The 20630-nt window shown below is 35.1% G+C and overlaps 1 protein-coding gene across 3 annotated transcripts in view; it reads left to right on the top strand.

Annotated features, from left to right (window-relative positions):
• BRWD3 (bromodomain and WD repeat domain containing 3) overlaps positions 1 to 20630 on the top strand; it is a 141507-nt gene that overhangs the window by 61372 nt on the left and 59505 nt on the right. For all 3 annotated transcript variants that reach the window (XM_063634255.1, XM_055266825.2, XM_063634256.1), the window contains 6 exons: positions 5095 to 5255; positions 6583 to 6804; positions 14745 to 14845; positions 15628 to 15698; positions 16588 to 16688; positions 17311 to 17351. In XM_063634255.1, the coding sequence (XP_063490325.1) occupies positions 5095 to 5255; positions 6583 to 6804; positions 14745 to 14845; positions 15628 to 15698; positions 16588 to 16688; positions 17311 to 17351 (697 nt within the window). The remainder of the gene's footprint in view (positions 1 to 5094; positions 5256 to 6582; positions 6805 to 14744; positions 14846 to 15627; positions 15699 to 16587; positions 16689 to 17310; positions 17352 to 20630) is intronic.

The raw sequence follows: 20630 nt of genomic DNA, 5'->3' as shown, positions 1-20630 counted from the left end.
TTAGATTGCTACCATATCTTGGCTATTGTGTCTAATGCTGCAATTAACATGAGAGTGCAGACATCTCTTTGACATTGATTTCAATCCCTTTGGATATATATCCAGAAGTAGGATTACTGGATCATATGGTAGTTCCATTTTCAATTTCTTGAGGGACCACCATACTATTTTCCAAAATGTTTCAATTTACATTGCTGCCAACAGTATGCAAGACGTTTCCTTTTCTCTATACCCTTACCAACACAGATTAGTATTTGTCTTTTTGATAATACCCATTCTAACAGGTGTGAAGTGATATATCATTGTTCCTTTAATTTGCATGTCCCTGATGACTGGAGATGTTGTGCATTTTTTCATATATCCATTGGCCATTTGTATGTCTTCTTTTGAGAAATGCTTGTTCAGATCTTTTGCCCATTTTTTAATTATATTTTTTTTGCTGTTGAGTTTCTTGTATATTTTAGATATTAACTCCTTATCAGATAGATGGTATGCAGGTATTTTCTCCCAATCTGTGAGTTTTATCATCTGTCTGCTAAGTGTTTCCTTTGCTGTACAGAAGCTTTTTAGTTTGATACTATCCAATTTGTCTATTTGTGATTTTGTTGCCTGTGTTTGGAGTCCTACCCAAGAAATCATTGGCCAGAACAATGTTCTGAAGCTTTTCCCTTATGTTTTCTTCTAGTAACTTTACTGTTTGAGATCTTCTGTTTAAATCTTTAATTCATTTTGAGTTGGTTTTTGTACATGTTATGAGAATAGGGTTCAATTTCATTCTTTTGCATGTAGATATCCAGTTTCCCAGCACCACTTATTGAAGAAACTGTCCTTTCCCCATTGTGTGTTCTTGGAATCTATGTTGAATATTGTTTTATTTTAAATGCTTGGGTTAATTTCTGGACTTTATATCCTGTTCCCTTGGTTGATGTGTCTGTTTCTATGTCAGTATCATGCTGTTTCTATTAAATAAGCTTTATCATACATTTTAAAATCAGGGAGTATGATGCCTCTAGCTTCATTGTTTTTGTACAAGAGTGTTTTAGCTGTTTGGGGTCTTTTCTGGTTTCACTTGAATTTCAGGATTTTTTTCTATTTATGTGAAAAATTTCATTGAAATTTTCATAGAGATTGCATTAGATCTGTAAATGTCGTTGGGTAGAATGGACATTTTTGACATTGAGCGCTGAATGGATGAATAGCCATGACCCAATAATATGCTGCCTATGGGAGACTCTCATCATCTCTAAGGACACCCATAGACTGAAAATGGAGAGATGGAAAATATATTCCGTACAAATGGAATCCAAAAGAGAACAGGAGTAGTTTTGTTTATATCAGATATAAGAGACTTTAAAAAGTGAATAGTGACAAAAAATGTCATACGTAATGATAGAGATGTTAGTTCATCAAGAAGTTTGGCAGTTGTAAATATATATGCACCCAACATTGGAGCACCTAAATATACAAGGCATATATAATAAAAACTGAAGGGAGGGAGGGAGGGAGGAAGAGAGAGAGAGAGAGACACTGCAACTGCAGTACAATAACAGGAGACTTCAATACCTCACTTTCAACATTGGACAGATTATGTAGACAGAGAATCAATAAGGAAACATTGTACTTAAACCACATTTCAGACTAATTGGTCCTAATAGACATTTATAGAACATTTCAGCTCAAGTACATGTGGAATATTCTCCAGGATAGATCATATTTTAGGTCACAAAGTAAGTCTTAACAAATTTAAGAAGATTGAAATCATATTAAGCATCTTTTCTAATCAGAATGGCATGAGACTAAAAATAACAGGAGTAATCTTGGAAGGCTCACAGATGTATGCAAATTAAGCAACATACTTTTGAAAAACCATGAGTCAAAGAATAAATTAAAAGGGAAATTGAGGCAAATGAAAATGGAAACACAACATACCAAAACTTATGGGATGCAGCAAAAACAGTCGTGAGAGGTAAGTTTATAGCAATAAACATTAAAAAAGATAGAAAATATTAACATTGAACCTCAAGGAACTAGAAAAAGATGAACAAAGTATGCCCAACCTTAGCAGAAGGAAAGAATAAGGAAGATCGGAGCAGAAATAAGATAGAGACTTGAAAAACAACAGAAAAGACTAACAAATCTTAAAGTTGGTTTGTTGAAAAGGTAAACAATATTGACAAATTTTTAGGTAGACTTAGGAAAAAAAAACAAAAGAAAAGACTCAGAATCAGAGATAAAAGTGGAAACTGAACAGACAAATAAGTAATGAGAGTGAGTCGGTAATAAAAAGTCTTCCATCAAAGAAAAGCTTAGGACCAAATGGCTTTTCTGTTGAATTCTACCAAACATTTAAAGCAGAACTTACACTAATGTTTTTGAAACTCTTCCAAAAAATTGAAGAGGAGAGAATACTTTCAAATTCATTTTCTGAGGTCAGCATTACCCTGATACCAAATTCAGGCAGCGTTACTACAGGGAAACTAAAGGCCAATATCCCTTTTGAGAATAGATGCAAAAGGCTGGGTGCAGTGGCTCATGCCTGTAATCCCAGCACTTTGGGAGGCCAAGGTGGGTGGATCACCAAACCTGCATGATCATTTCAATAGAAGCAGAAATAGTATTTGACAAAATTCAACATGTATTCATGATAAAATCTCAACATAAGAGGTATAGAAGGAATGTATCTCGGCTGGGCACACGACTCATGCTTGTAATACCAGCACTTTGGGAGGCTGAGGTGGGCGAATCATCTGAAGTCAGGAGTTCAAGACCAGCGTGACTAACATGTTGAAACCCCGTCTCTAATAAAAAGATGCCCATTCTCATCACTTATATTCAGTATAGTACAGGAAGTCTGAGCCAGTGCATTTAGGCCAGGAAATGAAAGAAATGAATGAAAATGAAAGAAACAAAATACATCAATATAGTAAAAGAAGGAGTGAAATTTTCTGTTTTCTGATGACATGGTCTTATATATAGAAAACCCTAAAAATCCACCAAAAGACCCCTCTTATAACTGATATACAAATTGAGTAATGTTGCAGATTACAAAATGAACTTGACAATCTACATTGTTTCTATACTCTAACAATGAACTATCCAAATAACTCAAGGAAACAGTTCCATTTACGATAGGATCTAAGAAAGTACTTTGGAGTAAATTTAAGTATAGGTGAAAGAGCTGTATAGTGAAAACTATAAAACATTGATGAAAGAAATTGAAGATTCAAATAAATGGAAAGATATCCCGTGTTCATGGATTTGCTTTCTATCTCCTGCAGCTCTCCTTCTCAAAATTGCTTTTCTGGTTTTTTTTTCCCCCTTCTATTGGTAATTATGTTTTTGGCTTTTATACTGCAAGCAGTGATTTTAATCTGGGGCAGCTTCTTACCCTAGACAACATCTGGAGATATTTTTGTTTGTCACAACTTAGTGTGGGGGGGATCCTACTAGCATCTAGTGGGGACAGGCTAGGGATGCTGCAAAACACCCTACAGTGGAAAGTCCCCACAGCAAAGAATCATTCAATGGAGAGTATCAATAGTTTCAAGGTTGAGAAGCCCTGCCTTAAAGTAACCTTTCTCCCCTGCGTCTACCTGCAAAGTATGAAGAGACAAAAGCCAAGCAGAAGTAATGGTTGATTGTTTTAAGGAACTCAGAGCAGTAAGAAATGTTTCATTGGAGAAGGAAGATTTCTGAAGTCCCAAATTAGGGTACCAGTCCTTCCTATCTTGGAGTCATGGGATTTTCTTGTGGTTGAGATGGGAACACCTGCCAAAAAGAAATCCTCTTGCCTGATACTGATGCTCATGCAGTTCCTCCCATTATTTACTCAGCATCTTGCAGTATTACATAACTACTCAGGTCTCTTATGTGTTCTAATTGTTTATATACAACATGTCACTGATTTTGCTATTCATTATTCATTTTTTGTCATTTTGTCAGTTAAAATGGCCAGTGGATCTGCCTTTGCCTGAAAGAAAGACTTCATTGCTCTTAAAATTGTGAGATGTTGAAAGATTTCATATTTTTGATTGTGGCATGGTTCTAATCATACTAATCTAGCTAGAACTCAGTTCTTGCTTTAATCTTGCCCTGCTTGAACATGAAGCTATTTTCATTTTATACTATATTATTTATGCAGTGTGGTAAAATGTCACTTTGCCTCAAGGTGACCTTTGAAGTTATAGGGAGACTATGTTTTGATTAAAATATATTGTGTGGGGTGTTAAGCACTTTTAGTGTATAAGGGAAGATGAAGGAGTTCACAGGGCAAGTGGGTGGCTGTAAATTTTTACATAGAGATCAAGATTTGTTTTTTAGCTATGAGCAGAATCCACGTGGTATTTGGAGAAGAATTGTGTAGACTTATGCTATATTATGGCATTTTTTTTTTAAGAAAATGGAGAACAAGGCAAAGCAAACAAGAAAAAAAAATGAGATAGGACCTAAAATGACTTCATAGGAGATGAAGCCTTTAAAGTTCATTGTTAACTAGAGGGAGAGGCTCTAAATTCAGAAACCAAAAGGAAAGAACCCATAGACAAACCTAGGTTGTTTGCAACTAAAATATTTGTAACATCATAGATTCCTTATCTTTTTACTGTATAGTTTGTTTTTTACTTGTATTACTCTTGAAATTTTAGGGGCAGTCATACATATGGTGGATAGGTGTGAGGAGGTAGGACAAGAATTTATGAAATTCCTGTATAATTTTTTAGAGGAATATACTTAACCAAGTTCAGTTTTATTCTAAAATTTCTTCATGTTATAGAAAGATTTACCTATATATTTAAAATGACAGTCTCTTTGACTATAGCGTACCAAGAAAGGCAAAATGAGAAGGTGCTTGAGAAACCACAGTAAGCCAAGCAGAATATGAGACCCTTGGGATTTAATGGAAGAGTATTCTTGGTGCTTTCTTGTAGTAAACTGGAGTTCATAAAATCATGAACTATGTAAGGGAATTTAGACTTCTCACAGGGCAGAATTGCTATAATATATGTACTCTGTTTTGTCTCATCTTAATATTTATGACTTAATTTCATGAAATCAGTTTCACTTCTAAGTTTTAAGTTAATTTCTTATTTTTTTCAGTGAATATCACCTCTGCCAGGCAATTAACCGGATGTAGTCGCTTTGGTCATATTTTCCCTTCATCTGCTTACCAGCACATTAAGATGCATAAGAGAATTCTGGGGCACTTGTCATCAGTCTACTGTGTAGCATTTGACCGAAGTGGGAGAAGAATTTTTACAGTGAGTGTAAAATTTATAATATGGTATATATGGAATTACAACAATTGAAGTCAGACTGCATGGCATTGCATTGTGCTTTGTAAGCAGTTCACTTTTTTTGGATGTATGGGTGCAGAAAAAGATGAGTGGAAATTCAAAAAATTTTCTCATTTTATATAAGTAAACGAGTGAACAAAAATGTTTACTGTCTTCTTGGAAGTGTAATTTAAAAAAGTTAAATCTTCAGAAGACCTTATATTCTAGAAGTGGTTAATTTATGTGAAACAAGTGTACTCAATTTCATTTCATTCAATTTTAAGAAACATTTATTAAATGTTTGTTAATGTATCACTTAGTATAATTGCTGCCAGTTTGCCTAAATAATGATTTCATCACTTTTTTTATTAGATAGTTGAACTACACCGTGATGAAGATTATAGCTATTTTTTACATCTTTTTTTTTTGGTTTTAGTACTGGTTATTTTTTAAGCTGAATTTTTATTAAGCAGATAATACTGTATGCTTTTGAGTACAAAATTGTAGTACACCAGTATTTCCAAAAGAAAGCTTAATCTCATTGCTTTAGTATTAACACAGAAGTGTGGGTAATAGCATAATTTTATTTTTATATTTGTATGCTACAACGAATGAAGTGGAAGTTATTCGGGAAAGTTATTCAGGAAGTTATTACACCTTAGAGTTTATTTTGGACTCTTCCATCAGTGACTTAATGGCTCTAAATGCGTCACATAAGTATTTGGATGTTAGTGATCATGATGAGGATGACGAATGCTATATTTTAATAAATAGATAATTGTTAAGTAACTTCTCTACCATAGTAGAGTAGAATTGCTTTTTACTGTTCACTGTTCTGAAATTCTCAAAAGGAAGTTTAATATATTTTTACCAGAAATTATCATTAATGGGTAGCCTCATGTTTACTGAGAAATGCATGTAGACTTCAGGTTAAATTCTGAATAATTTGTGGAAAAAATATTTAAATAATTTAGAAAAAAGGCTGTCAAGCCTAAAGAAAGAAATGATGGTAAAAATACTTAATGCCAAATCACTAAAAAGTGAGTTTAAAATATTTTGCGTTGTCAGGATTGGTGGTAATTTTGAAAAGTTCTTCATAAATGCCATTGTCACTTTGGACAATGCTTTGTTATTGCTATCATTTGGACATCATTTATACTTGCTACTGGATGCCTATTATATGTAGAGAGGAGACCAGAAAGTAAAGGCTTAGAAGTAATTTAATAAAATCTTCTTTTTGGCTATTTTTTGGGTGGGGGGATTGTGGTGAATTTCTGCTTCATTATAAACCTATTGTCCTTTGTTACTATAGGGTTCAGATGACTGTTTAGTAAAAATTTGGGCTACAGATGATGGACGCCTTCTTGCTACACTTCGTGGACACTCTGCTGAAATTTCTGACATGGCTGTTAACTATGAAAACACTCTTATTGCCGCAGGCAGCTGTGATAAGGTAGTAAGAGTATGGTGTCTTCGAACTTGTGCACCTGTTGCAGTCCTTCAGGGCCATTCAGCTTCTATTACTTCCATACAGGTAAGAAAAGTGATGAAATTTAGCTTGAACATATGTAATAAAGGTGAGAATTCTCTGATTTCATGTTATATTATGTATAGATAATAGCCCAAAGAATAACAAGAGAAAAATGCTCTCTTCTGGACTTTGCTCCTACCCTGCAGCAAGGTATTTTTTTAAGTTCCTTTTTCATATAATTATCTTTTTTAATAAATAAGTAAAAAGATGATTTAAAAAGTTCTATAAATAGAGTAAGATATTTGTATTTGTAAATGCCTTAAGAGCACACTCTTTCCTGTTAGAATATAAACGGGTTCTACCATGAGAGAATACCATAAACACCTCTATGCAAATAAACTAGAAAATCTAGAAGAAATGGATAAATTCCTCAACACATACACCCTCCCAAGACTAAACCAGGAAGAAGTTAAATCTCCGAATAGACCAATAACAGGCTCTGAAATTGAGGCAATAATTAATAGCTTACCAACCAAAAAAAGTCCAGGACCAGGTGGATTCACAGCCGAATTCTACCAGAGGTACAAGGAGGAGCTGGTACCATTCCTTCTGAAACTATTCTAATTAATAGAAAAAGAGGGAATCCTCCCTAACTCATTTTATGAGGCCAGTATCATCCTGATACCAAAGCCTGGCAGAGACATAACAAAAAAAGAGAATTTTAGACCAATATCCCTGATGAACATCGATGCAAAAATCCTCAATAAAATACTGGCAAACCGAATCCAGCAGCACATCAAAAAGCTTATCCATCACGATCAAGTTGGCTTCATCCCTGGGATACACGGCTGGTTCAGTATACACAAATCAATAAACGTAATCCATCATATAAACACAACCAAAGACAAAAACCACATGATTATCTCAATAGATGCAGAAAAGGCCTTCGACAAAATTCAACAGCCCTTCATGCTAAAAACTCTCAATAAATTAGGTATTGATGGAACGTATCTCAAATAATAAGAGCTATCTATGACAAACCCACAGCCAATATCACACTGAATGGGCAAAAATTGGAAGCATTCCCTTTGGAAACTGGCACAAGACAGGGATGCCCTCTGTCACCACTCCTATTCAACATAGTGATGGAAGTTCTGGCCAGGGCAATCAGGCAGGAGAAGGAAATAAAGGGTATTCAATTAGGAAAAGAGGAAGTCAAATTGTCCCTGTTTGCAGATGACATGATTGTATATTTAGACAACTCCATCATCTCAGCCCAAAATCTTAAGCTGATAAGCAACTTCAGCAAAGTCTCAGGATACAAAATCAATGTGCAAAAATCACAAGCATTCCTATACACCAGTAACAGACAGAGAGCCAAATCATGAGTGAACTCCCATTCACAATTGCTTCAAAGAGAATAAAATGCCTAGGAATCCAACTCACAAGGGACGTGAAGGACGTCTTCAAGGAGAACTGCAAACCACTGTTCAATGAAATAAAAGAGGATACAAACAAATGGAAGAACATTCCATGCTCATGGGTAGGAAGAATCAATATCACGAAAATGGTCCTACTGCCCAAAGTAATTTGTAGATTCAATGCCATCCCCATCAAGCTACCAATAACTTTCTTCACAGAATTGGAAAAAACTACTTTAAAGTTCATGTGGAACCAAAAAAGAGCCCGCTTTGCCAAGTCAATCCTAAGCCAAAAGAACAAAGCTGGAGGCATCACGCTACCTGACTTCAAACTATACTACAAGGCTACAATAACCAAAACAGCATGGTACTGGTACCAAAACAGATATAGACCAATGGAACAGAACAGAGCCCTTAGAAATAATGCTGCATATCTACAACCATCTGATCTTTGACAAACCTGACAAAAACAAGAAATGGGGAAAGGATTCCCTATTTAATAAATGTTGCTGTGAAAACTGGCTAGCCATATGTAGAAAACTGAAACTGGATCCTTTCCTTACACCTTATACAAAAATTAATTCAAGATGGATTAAAGACTTACGTGTTAGACCTGAAACCATAAAAACCCTAGAAGAAAACCTAGGCAATACCATTCAGGACATAGGCATGGGCAAGGACTTCATGTCTAAAACACCAAAAGCAGTGGCAACAAAAGTCAAAATTGACAAATGGGATCTAACTAAACTAAAGAGCTTCTGCATAGCAAAAGAAACTACCATCAGAGTGAACAGGCAACCTACAGAATGGGAGAAAATTTTTGCAACCTACACATCTGACAAAGGGCTAATATCCAGAATCTACAATGAACTCAAACAAATTTACAAGAAAAAAGCAACCTCATCAACAAGTGGGCAAAGGATATGAGCAGACACTTCTCCAAAGAAGACATTTATGCAGCCAACAGACACATGAAAAAAATGTTCATCATCACTGGCCATCAGAGAAATGCAAATCAAAACCAGAATGAGACACCATCTCACACCTGTTAGAATGGCGATCATTAAAAAGTCAGGAAACAACAGGTGCTGGATAGGATGTGGAGAAATAGGAACACTTTTACACTGTTGGTGGGAATGTAAACTAGTTCAACCATTGTGGAAGGCAGTGTGGCGATTCTTCAGGCATCTGGAACTAGAAATACCATTTGACCCAGCAATCCCATTACTGGATATATACCCAAAGGATTATAAATCATGCTGCTCTAAAGACACATGCACACATATGTTTATTGCAGTACTATTCACAATAGCAAAGACTTGGAACCAACCCAAATGTCCAACAATGATAGACTGGATTAAGAAAATGTGGCACATATACACCATGGAATACTATGCAGCCATAAAATAAACGATGAGTTCATGTCCTTTGTAGGGACATGGATGAAGCTGGAAACCATCATTCTCAGCAAACTATGGCAAGGACAGAAAACTGAACACCGTATGTCCTCACTCATAGGTGGGAATTGAACAATGAGAACACATGGACACAGGAAGGGGAACATCACACACCAAGGCCTGTTATGGGGTGGGGGAGGAGGGAGGGATAGCAGTCGGAGATGTACCTAATGTTAAATGACGAGTTAATGGGTGCAGCACACCAACATGGCACATGTATACATATGTAACTAACCTGCATGTTGTGCACATGTATCCTAAAAGTTAAAGTATAGTTAATAAAAAAAAGATTATAAACAGGTTCTAACTTGAATATTAGCATACCTTGTATTAATATTTAATGCAAGATATTTGCCAGTCAGATTTAGTATATGTGTGTCTGTGTTTAGGTTAATGTGAGGGACATTTTTATTCTTAGTTTCAGTGATTTTTTGTTTCAATTTGATTTGTTTTGTTTTGTTTTGTTTTGTTGTCATGCACGCTGGAGTACAGTGGTGGGATCTTGGCTCACTGCAACCTCCACCCCAGGTTCAAGTGATCTTCCCACCTCCACCTCCTGAATAGCTGGGACTACTGGCATGTGCCACCACATCTGGCTAAATTTTGTATTTTTTGTAGAGACAGGGATTCGACATGTTGCCCAGGCTGGTCTCAAACTCCTGGACTCAAGCGCAATCCTCTGGCTTTGGCTTCCCAAATTGCTGGGATTACAGGCATGTGAGCCACTGTACTAAGCCTCAATTTGATTTTTAATGTAGAATATGTTGGCTTCTTTTAATACTTGTCCACATAGTGGTTTTACCAGCTGTTGGTAGTGAAAGTCATGGATAACTTAAAATATTTTTTATTTAATAAAATTAATGAAGCTGAACTTTTGTCCTCTTCTTTGTGTTGAGAGCAAAACAGAGGAATCTTAAAATTTTTACACTTTGGAGAAAGAGACCACTTTTGGAGGAGATAATTACTCCCATTTACTTTTGTTTATTCTTTAGGAAATAATAAGTGCCATTTTTTTGTGTTATTTAAATAATATATCATCTTTTTATGGGGAGCTAGCAAGAATTGGGTTCAGTGTGTGTTGAATTTGAAAAAATTCTTGTCAACATTTTGATTATTTGAAATTATTTCATGCATTTTGATTTGGGAGATTATCAGTTACTTGTGATCTCACTGTCATATCTGACTGATTATTTCTGGAATTTGGACATACTGTCATATGCCATTGAAAAAAATCATTTGATTATAGTAGTCCCCCTTATCTGTGGTTTGGCGTTCCAAGGTTTCAATTACTCACTGTCAGCCATGGTTTGAAAATAGGTGAATGCAGTGCAGTGACATACTTTGGGAAAGAGACCACATTCATATAACTTTTATTATAGTATATTGTTATAATTTTATAACATTATTATTAGGTATTATTTGTTAATTTCCTACTGTGCCTAACTTATAAATTAAGCTTATAGGTATGTAGGCACAGGAAAAAACTTAGGGCTTGGTACTATTCAAGGTTTCAGGCATCCACTGGAGGTCTTGATATGTGTCCTCTGCAGATAAGGAGGGACTACTAAATAATGAAAAATATTTATGATACTGTTGTTTTTTTCATAGTTTCATTTGCCAGTTTATTTTCTCATTTCTTTTACATATTGTAGTGCCTTAGAGATCTGTAGACCTCTCTATCGTACTCTTTCTCTTAGTCATCTCATGGTTTTGAATTTCATCTGTAAACTGATGATTCTCAAACTTCCATCTCCATTTAGGATCTATCTTTTAGATCCATACTTGTTTATGCAAGTATCTTCTTGGCATGTCTTGTCTTGTCTTGGCATGGATGTCTACTAGGTATTTCAAACTCATTATATTCATTATTGAACTAATTTATCTTCCTTAAATCTTCTCCCCAAGCCTTTTCATCCAAACAAATGGCAATACCGTGCTTTCAACTGCTCAGAGTAGATCATCCCTTTTATCTTGCTCTTATACTTTGTATCTAACTTGTCAGCAAATCATGTTGGTTCTACCATCAAACTGTATCTAGAATCTGGCAAATTCTCATGACCTCTATTATTGCTATCCTGTTTTAAGGCACTATCACCTGTGGTCTAGATTATTGAAATAGACTTTTAACCGATCTGCCTGCATCTTCCATTCCCTTTCCCCTGCCCCAGTTTAGTCTCTCAGTTTAACAGACAGAGTTATTTTTAAATGGCAGTTAAATCATGTCAGTGGTGCTCAGGACCATCAATAGCTTCCAATCTCAGAGTTAAAGCTGAAGTCTTCACAGTGACCCACAGTGCTCTGTATTCTCAGCCTCCTTGGCGCTCTTCAATCTCATCTACTGCATGTTTGTTTGCCTTTTTCACTCTGCCTAACTGCTGGCCCCTTTGCTTTTCTTGAACATTCTAGGTACATGGCTGCCTTTGCTCTTACTCTTTCCTGTCTCTGGAGTGGTCTTCCCTGGATATTCACATAGTTTGTTTTCTCAGTTTCTGTGTGCTTTGTGCACATGTCACCTTCTCAGGGAGACCTTCTCTGACCACCTTATTTCTCTGATTAAAATTGTAAACCACTGCCCCCCCACCCCCTCCACTGTGTGCACAGCAACTCTGTATCTTCCCTTCTGTTTCATTTTTTTGTCTGTAGTAATAGTCATCTTTTGGTATTCTTTATATGTTCTTTACTATTTGTGTATTGACTTTATTAACATCAGTGATACATTATTCTCCCACGTTTTGTATTTTTTTAACAAAATTTAGTTAAAATGGTATGATGCTAATAGTGGTTACCACTGAATGGCAGAATTACATGTTACTTTTTTTCTGTTTTTCCACATTTCCTAAGTTTTGTACAATAGGTATGTATTAAACAATCCGTAACATGATTTCTCATTTAAAACAATTCTGTTAAACAATCCATAACATGATTTTATTAAACAATCCATAACATGATTTTTTTTATTAAATAATCCGTAACATGATTTCTCATTTAAAACAATTCTATTAAGGCACATTAATGGGCTAGGTCCCCCTTTGTGATAGATGAAGCAATTTAAATGCAATGGAGATAAAGGTTTCAATATTTCTTCACTTTATAAAATTATACTATTTCATATTTAATTGTCTAATTCCTGTAGATCTGAGATCAGCAAATATACAGGCCAGATAGTAAATATCTAGCCTTAGCATGTCATACAATCTCTGTCACAACTGCTCAGCTCTGTTCCCATAGTGCAAAAGCAGCCATAGACAGTGTAAGACAATTGTGTTCCAATAACACTATATTTACAGAAACAGGCAACAAGCTGAATTTGGTGTGTTGGCCATAATTTGTGGATTACTGCTGTAGTTTTATTACTGTAGATTTTAGAGTAAGCTTTTGTTGTTGTTGTTGTTGAGACAGAGTCTTGCTGTGTAGCCCAGGCTGGAGTGTGGTGGTACGGTCTCAGCTCACTGCAACCTCTGCCTTCTGGCTTCAAGCGATTCTCATACGTCAGCCTCCTGAGTAGCTGGGATTACAGTCATGTGCCACCATGCCCAGCTAATTTTTTTACTTTTAATAGAGACGGGGTTTTGCCATATCGGCCAGTCTGGTCTCGAACTCCCGACCTCAGGTGATCTGCCTGCCTCGGCCTCCCAAAGTGCTGAGATGACAGGTGTGAGCCACCGCACCCAGCCAGATTAAGCTTTTTTAATGCAAATTTCTCAATCTCAGAAATGAAAATACAGTTTACCCTTTGTATCCATAGATTCTGCATCTGTGGCTTCAACCAACTGAGGAACAAAAGTCATTTGAAAAAAATTAACATTCGTAGTGAACATGTACAGATTTTTTTCTTGTCGTTATCCCTTAAGTAATATAGTATAACAACAAATTACTACAGCATTTACATTGTATTAGGTATTATCAGTAATCTAGAGATGATTTAAAGTATACAGGAGGATGTACATATGTTATCTTCAAATACCATACCATTTTATATGAGGGACTTGAGCATCTGCTGATTTTAGTATCTATGGGAGGTCCTGGAAGCAATATCTGAATGATACCAACGGAGGACTATATAGGCATGAGTCCTGGTTTCTTTACTGCACATCAGTTATTAATGGATAATATTAATGAGTAATTTTTGTTTGAATTCAGCTCTGTTGTCTTTAGAAGTTCTGTGCTTCCAAAGAAGCTAAGTAAATTATTCGATAATGATAATTTTCTTTTGATTTGCATTCAAAATGTATTCAAACCCTATATATCTTAATCCTTAGTCATCATCTCAATGGAAATGTTTAATTATCTTCATTTGGGATTTTAAAAACTCACTGACATGCCAGAAACTCTTGTCCAATTTTCAGCTTTTTCCTGTGTCCCAGACATCAGGAGCTCAGTTGTTCTTTTCCCTTTTCTGTGATTCTTTTCTGAGGATATGTAAAATACTGAGAGTAAGAGCCTGAGAAGCCCACATGATAAAGGCTTTGATCCTTCTAACATAGTAGTAGTCCTCTGTATTGATAACTTAAGTTTTTTTTTTAACTTGATCTCCATTTTCCCACAATGATATGATACGAATAACAGTTTGACCTATTTTACATTATTTATGGAAACAAATGGCTTACATCTAAAAAGGACAAAATTATATACTTCGTTGAATGGAACTGGATTTTAAAGTGAAATAAATAATAAAACCAAATACTTGGATATTAACCTCCCAAGTGTTTTTAGATTTACTTCTAATCCTCTGCCCATCTGAACTAAAAAATTCCAGTTGTTTCTATAAGTGTATATATAGCACATTTGTAAAGTTTTAAGTAGTAATGCGCTTGTGAGTTTATTCTCCACTGAAAGTGATTAAAAATCTTAAAGTGTAATGTTAAATAATTTAAAAGTAATTTTTTTATAACTAAAACATTTTATCCTAAGTTCAGTTACTTTTCCTATAGTTTTTTGGTATTTTAAATTTTTTATAAGGTATTTATTAATCTAGGAAAGTTAAATAGTCACTTGAAACAAAAATTTTTAGCTGAATTTATTGAAATTATATTTGTTAAATGATTGCAATTTTAAAATACTCTGTGTTTGATGTTAGGCTGAACATTAAAACTTTTTATTTGAATCAGAATTTTTTTTTTTTAAGTTTTGTCCATCAACTAAAGGCACAAACAGATACCTCACTTCTACTGGTGCTGATGGAACAATCTGTTTCTGGCAATGGCATGTAAAAACAATGAAGTTTAGGTAAGTTTAGAAATTTTGTGAAAAATTAAGTGTGTTAATTTTTTATCTATTGCCTTGATTCTTAATAGTCCATGTATTTAAATATGTATATTTACATATGTGTATGTGTATTTGTGTATACATATCCATACCTACATCAATAGGTTGTTAAGAGATTTTAGGATAAATTTTTTTTTTTTTTGAGACAGAGTCTCCCTCTGTTACCCAGGCTGGAGTGCAGTGGCATGATCTTGGCTCACTGCAAGCTCCGCCTTCCGGGTTCATGCCATTCTCCTGCATCAGCCTCCCGAGCAGCTGGGACTACAGGCACCTGCCACTATGCCCGGCTAATTTTTTGTATTTTTAGTAGAGACAGGGTTTCACCATGTTAGCCAGGATAGTCTCGATCTCCTGACCTCGTCCTCCCAAAGTGCTGGGATTACAGGCGTGAGCCACTGCGCCCAGTCAAAATTTTTTTGACATTAATGTTGAAGAGACAATTTATATAGAAAATTTTGGTAGAATTTTAATTTGTTTCTTTTCTTACTTTGGTAAGATTTCTCATAATGGTAGTAGTAAGTATTATGGTTAATAAAACCATAGTAATACTGATATCATAAAGTATATTTTCAAGGTTAAATGCATTTTTAACCTAATTGATGAGAATAGTACTTATTGACCACGTTCCTTTTGTTTTTTCTATAATATTGATGCTAAATTGATCAATATCCAGTAGTGCGCTAACATTCTGGCCCATTAGCTAAACATGATGAAACATAAAAACACCTTATTTTTATCTTTAGAGATCGCCCAGTGAAATTTACTGAGAGATCCAGACCTGGAGTCCAGATATCTTGTTCATCTTTCAGTTCTGGTATGTGTAAAACTGGAATGTTTTGAGCATCTAGAATATTAAACGATCCAGTTGTGAAAGTGATTTATGAAGAAAAAAGATACACATTTGATTGTTAATTGAAGGATGTCAAAAATCTGAACCATGTGTTATGATAGATAAACTCTTTTGGACTCTAAGTAATGTGTAAGGTTTTTTTTTTCCTTATTCATAATTTAATACATTTTTATATGATGGTGATTTTGCTTTGTGAAAAACAGACCCCCTACTCTAAATACCCACTAACAAAAAAGTTTACTGCCCCCCAATCAACACAAAAATTCTGCCCAGAGTTTACAAAAAAACATGTACTGTTGCTCCATATTGAAAACACTTTTACAGTGCTTTTCCTACTGCTAAGAATCCTACATTAACCTTTTTTTTTCCTTTTTTTGATTGTGAAATATACAGAACTTAAAATTTTATCATTTTAGCCATTTTTAAGTGTACAGTTTGTAACTTTAAGTATATTCACATTGTTCTGCATCTGTCACACTATCCATCTCTAGAACTTTTTTGTTATTCCAAACGCAGTTGACTTTTTACACTCAACCAGAATTGTAGATAAGTTGTCTTATAAATAATTTTGGAACATTACATTTCTAAATAAAGAAATGAATTCCTCAGGATGTGTTCTTTAATGTTTATGATCATAGGCCTGTATTCAGTGTATAGTTTGTAGATGTTGTTGGATGAATGATATAGTTTTACATTTTCTCTAAATCGCTAGTATGTCTCCAATAATTAGAAGACAACCTTGTGTTTCTTTAAGCCTTTTTACTAATGCAAGGTAGCATACGACTAAGGAAGTAATGAGAGGGTTTTTAAGGTTCCTTGGTACTATGTTTTGTTTTGTTTTTTAATCTTCTAGGTGGTATGTTCATTACAACTGGTAGTACTGACCATGTGATTAGAATATATTATTTGGGTTCTGAGGTTCCTGAGAAAATTGCTGAATTAGAGTCACATACGGTAAGAGAAAATCAGAAACGGTTGCTTTATTTTTGAACATCCTTGGAAAGCTTATTTCATTTCTTTTCTGATCTGTACCATAGTAACATATACAAATCACAAATTTTGGCTTACACTTTACTCTTGTCATCACTACTATACATACTATACTTGTAAAAGTATGGGTTAATTATTCTAAAAGAAGATTACCTATAGATTGTCAGATGATTCCATTGGAAAGTAATTAAATAAATGATGTGGGAAACAGGAAATGATTGATTTATTTTCAAACATTAATAAAATTACGTGTAAAATTTAATACAACTACTATTAAATTAACTATTTTAAGGTGTTCTCTTACATTAGTGTGCTGTCTTATTATGGAGGACATAATAAACTAATATCTATTCAGAACTATTTGTCTCTTGAGATATGGTTTATGAGGTTTCCCTGTGTCTGGTTTGTTTCCTATTACTGCCAATAGGTATTCCTCAATAGTTAGTACATTGTTTTGGGCCTCATTGAAATTAAAAAAAAAAAAAAACTACTTCATGATGTTTTTGCCTATGAATTTGAGAGAAAGAGCACTTAATTCATTTTACAAATAAGTCCACTTTAACCAAAAATCTGTTTCATGTCTTAGGATAAAGTTGTTGCTGTTCAGTTCTGTAACAATGGAGACAGGTAATTATGTAATACATACATATTTGTGTAAACAGATGTTTGATATATTTTGCTACCATTCCCTCAGATGCAGCTACCTCTATGATAGATACCTTGTTTCTGTCCAGTTATTTAGGTTCAAAGCCCTTGTTTGTCTTTGATGACATCCTTAGCCATCACTTCCACAATCTCATCCAAGTAGTAACCATAGCCTATCAGGTCTTCCTTTCTGAGTGCTTTCTTCTTTGTTTATTTTGCTCTATTTCTGTTAGCACCCATGTTAGTCAAGTGTTCCATTATTTGACCTGTCCATCTCTGCCAGTGTAACATTGTTCTTTTTTTTTTTTTGGGACGGAGTCTTGCTCTGTCACTGAGGCTGGAGTGCAGTGGTGCGATCTCGGCTCACTGCAACCTCCATTTCCTGGGTGATTTCAAGTGATTCTCCTGCCTCAGCCTCCCGAATAGCTGGGATTACAGGTGCATGCCACCACACCTGGCTAATTTTTTGTATTTTTAGTAGAGACGGGGTTTCACCAGGATGGTCTTGATCTCCTGACCTTGTCATCTGCCCGCCTTGGCCTCCCAAAGTGCTGGGATTACAGGCGTGAGCCACTGTGCCCGGCCAACATTGTTCTTTATAGAAATCTTTAGTGTTTCCTCTTCTCTGTCTATGGAATAGAATTCAAACGTCTTAGCCTGGCATTCAGAGCTTTTTACCACATGACCTAAAGCTACATTCTTTGCTGCTATTCTCCATATGAATCCTTAGATCCAGCCTAACTGATGTACCCTGCTTCTGTTCACATCTCATCCATTCCTTTGCCTATACTTCTCCTCACATCATTTCTACCAAGAAATGCCACTTCCTACCTTCCCCTAACCTCTTTCTCTCTCTCTCCTACTTTCTCCTTTCCTCTGTTCTCCCTCTCCTTTCTTTTTTTCCCCACTCTTCTTAACTAGGTCTTATCTTCCTTCACGGTTCATGCCCTACCTGAAACCTTTCCTGAATGTTCCAGCTTTTAGTTGTCTTGACTTTCTCTGAATATCTGCATCACTCATTATTCCTATATCCCTAAAGTCAGAAATTATATGCAGATATCCTTGCACTCTGTAAAATGTCTAATCCCAAAAAGATAATGGCCAAAAAGGCTCTAGCCTAAAAGTTTACCTGGCATAATAGATTTAAAATTTTAAGCACCCATCATAAATTTGTTTCAAATACAGGTTATTTCCTATCTAAAATGCTTGGTACCAGAGTGGATATTTTTACAGATTTTGGAATATTTGCATATGTATACTGAGATATGCTGGGAGATGGAACCCAAGTCTAAACACAATTCATTTATGTTTCATATATATCTTATACATGTAGCCTGAAAGTAATTTTATACAATATTTTAAATAATTTTGTGCATGAAACAAAGTTTTGACTATTGGTGACCCATCACAGGAGGCCAGGTGTGGAATTTTTGACTTGTGGCATCATGTTGACACTCAAACACTTTCAGATTTTAGAATTTTGGATTCAGCTAGCTCAACTTGTATGTCTATAAGGACTTTTTTTTTTTTTTTTTTTTTTTGAGACGTAGTCTCGCTCTGTCACCCAGGCTGGAGTGCAGTGGTGTGATCTCGGCTCACTGCAAGCTCCGCCTCCTGGGTTCACACCATTATCCCGCCTCAGCCTTCTGAGTAGCTGGGACTACAGGCCCCCGCCACCATGCCTGGCTAATTTTTTTGTATTTTTAGTAGAGACGAGGTTTCACTGTGCTAGCCAGGATGGTCTGAATCTCCTGACCTTGTGATCTGCCCACCTCGGCCTCCCAAAGTGCTGGGATTACAGGCGTGAGCCACCACGCCCAGCCTATAAGGACTTTATAGGATGATCATGTTTTATTTTTAAATATTTTTTTGACAGCAAATAATTACAGTGATGGAGTTGTTCATTTTTGTCCAATTTGAGAGTAAATAATGATGGTCTACAAAGAGTGATGTCTATATTAGGAATGAAAAAACCACCAAATAAATTTTAAGATTGACTTGACTGCATTATACTGAGTTAGATGCTTGAACATTATTACAGCTACTGTCCTTTCGTGCTAGAAGAACCTAAATTTTTAACTCCCTGTCTTTTTCCTTTAAGGAAAAAATACATTATTGTGGTCTTAATTATTCGTGTGGCCAATAAACACATGAGGAGATGTCCAACTTTACTAATAATCAAAGAAATATAAATTAAAATAACAGTCACTTTTTTTTCTTTCAGAATGACAAGATAATGAAAAATGATAATCCCAATATTGCCAAGGGTTTTGGGAAAATGGACACTTCTACAGCTTGTGATGAGATTGTAAATTATTAAAAAAACTTTTCAGGGAAACAATTTGGCAGTATGTATCAAAAGCTTTAAAAATACACCTATTCTGACTCAGCAAAGATATGTATGAGGTTGTACAAAGATTATATAGAGATGTTCATCACAGCATTATTTATAATGGTGAAGATTGGAAACAACAGTTGATCATTAAGGGATTAATTTAAAAAATTTTGGTACATTCATATAGTTGAACACTTATTAAAAGTGATAGTAGTTTTGTACTTGTAAACATAGAAATAGATCTACAAAATACAGTTAAGCTAGGGAAAAACATGTAGTTCAATTTTTTGTAGTAGCAAATATTGAATTGTGTATGTCTGTGTTTTATAAATTCTGAAAATAGAAACTGAAGTGTTAACAGTGACAGAAGTATGGGTGAATATGTATTCTTTTTAAATGACATCTTTATTGAGATATAATTTACATAACGTAAAATTCATTTGGTTTTTAGTATATTCATAGGGTTGTGCAACCATCACCACAGTCAATTTTAGAACATTTTCATTGGCCCTGAAAGAAAGCTCATACCCTTTAACTATCAACCTCCAATTCTCCTATCCCTTCACTCCCAGCTCTTGGTAACCATTAATCTACTTTTTGTCTTTATAGATTTGCCTATTCAAGATTCATCTATGTTACTGTGTCTATCATTCTTTCTTTCTTTTTTTTGCTAAATAATATTTCATTGTATGAATATGCTACATTTTGTTTATCCATTTATCCCATTGATGGACATTTGGGTTGTTTCCACTTTTTGGCTTATTATGAATAATGCTGCCATGAATATTCATGTACACATTTTTATGTGGACTTATGTTTTCATTACTCTTGGATATACACCCGGGAGTAGAATTTCCGGTTCATATGATAACTCTATGTTTAACATTTTGAAGAACTGCCAAGCTGTTTTCCAAAGTGACTGTACC

This window comes from Symphalangus syndactylus, chromosome X (assembly GCF_028878055.3).
Source record: "Symphalangus syndactylus isolate Jambi chromosome X, NHGRI_mSymSyn1-v2.1_pri, whole genome shotgun sequence".
NCBI lineage: Eukaryota > Metazoa > Chordata > Mammalia > Primates > Hylobatidae > Symphalangus > Symphalangus syndactylus.
Note: the sequence above shows the minus strand (reverse complement) of the source record. Positions and strands in the feature narration are given on the sequence as shown.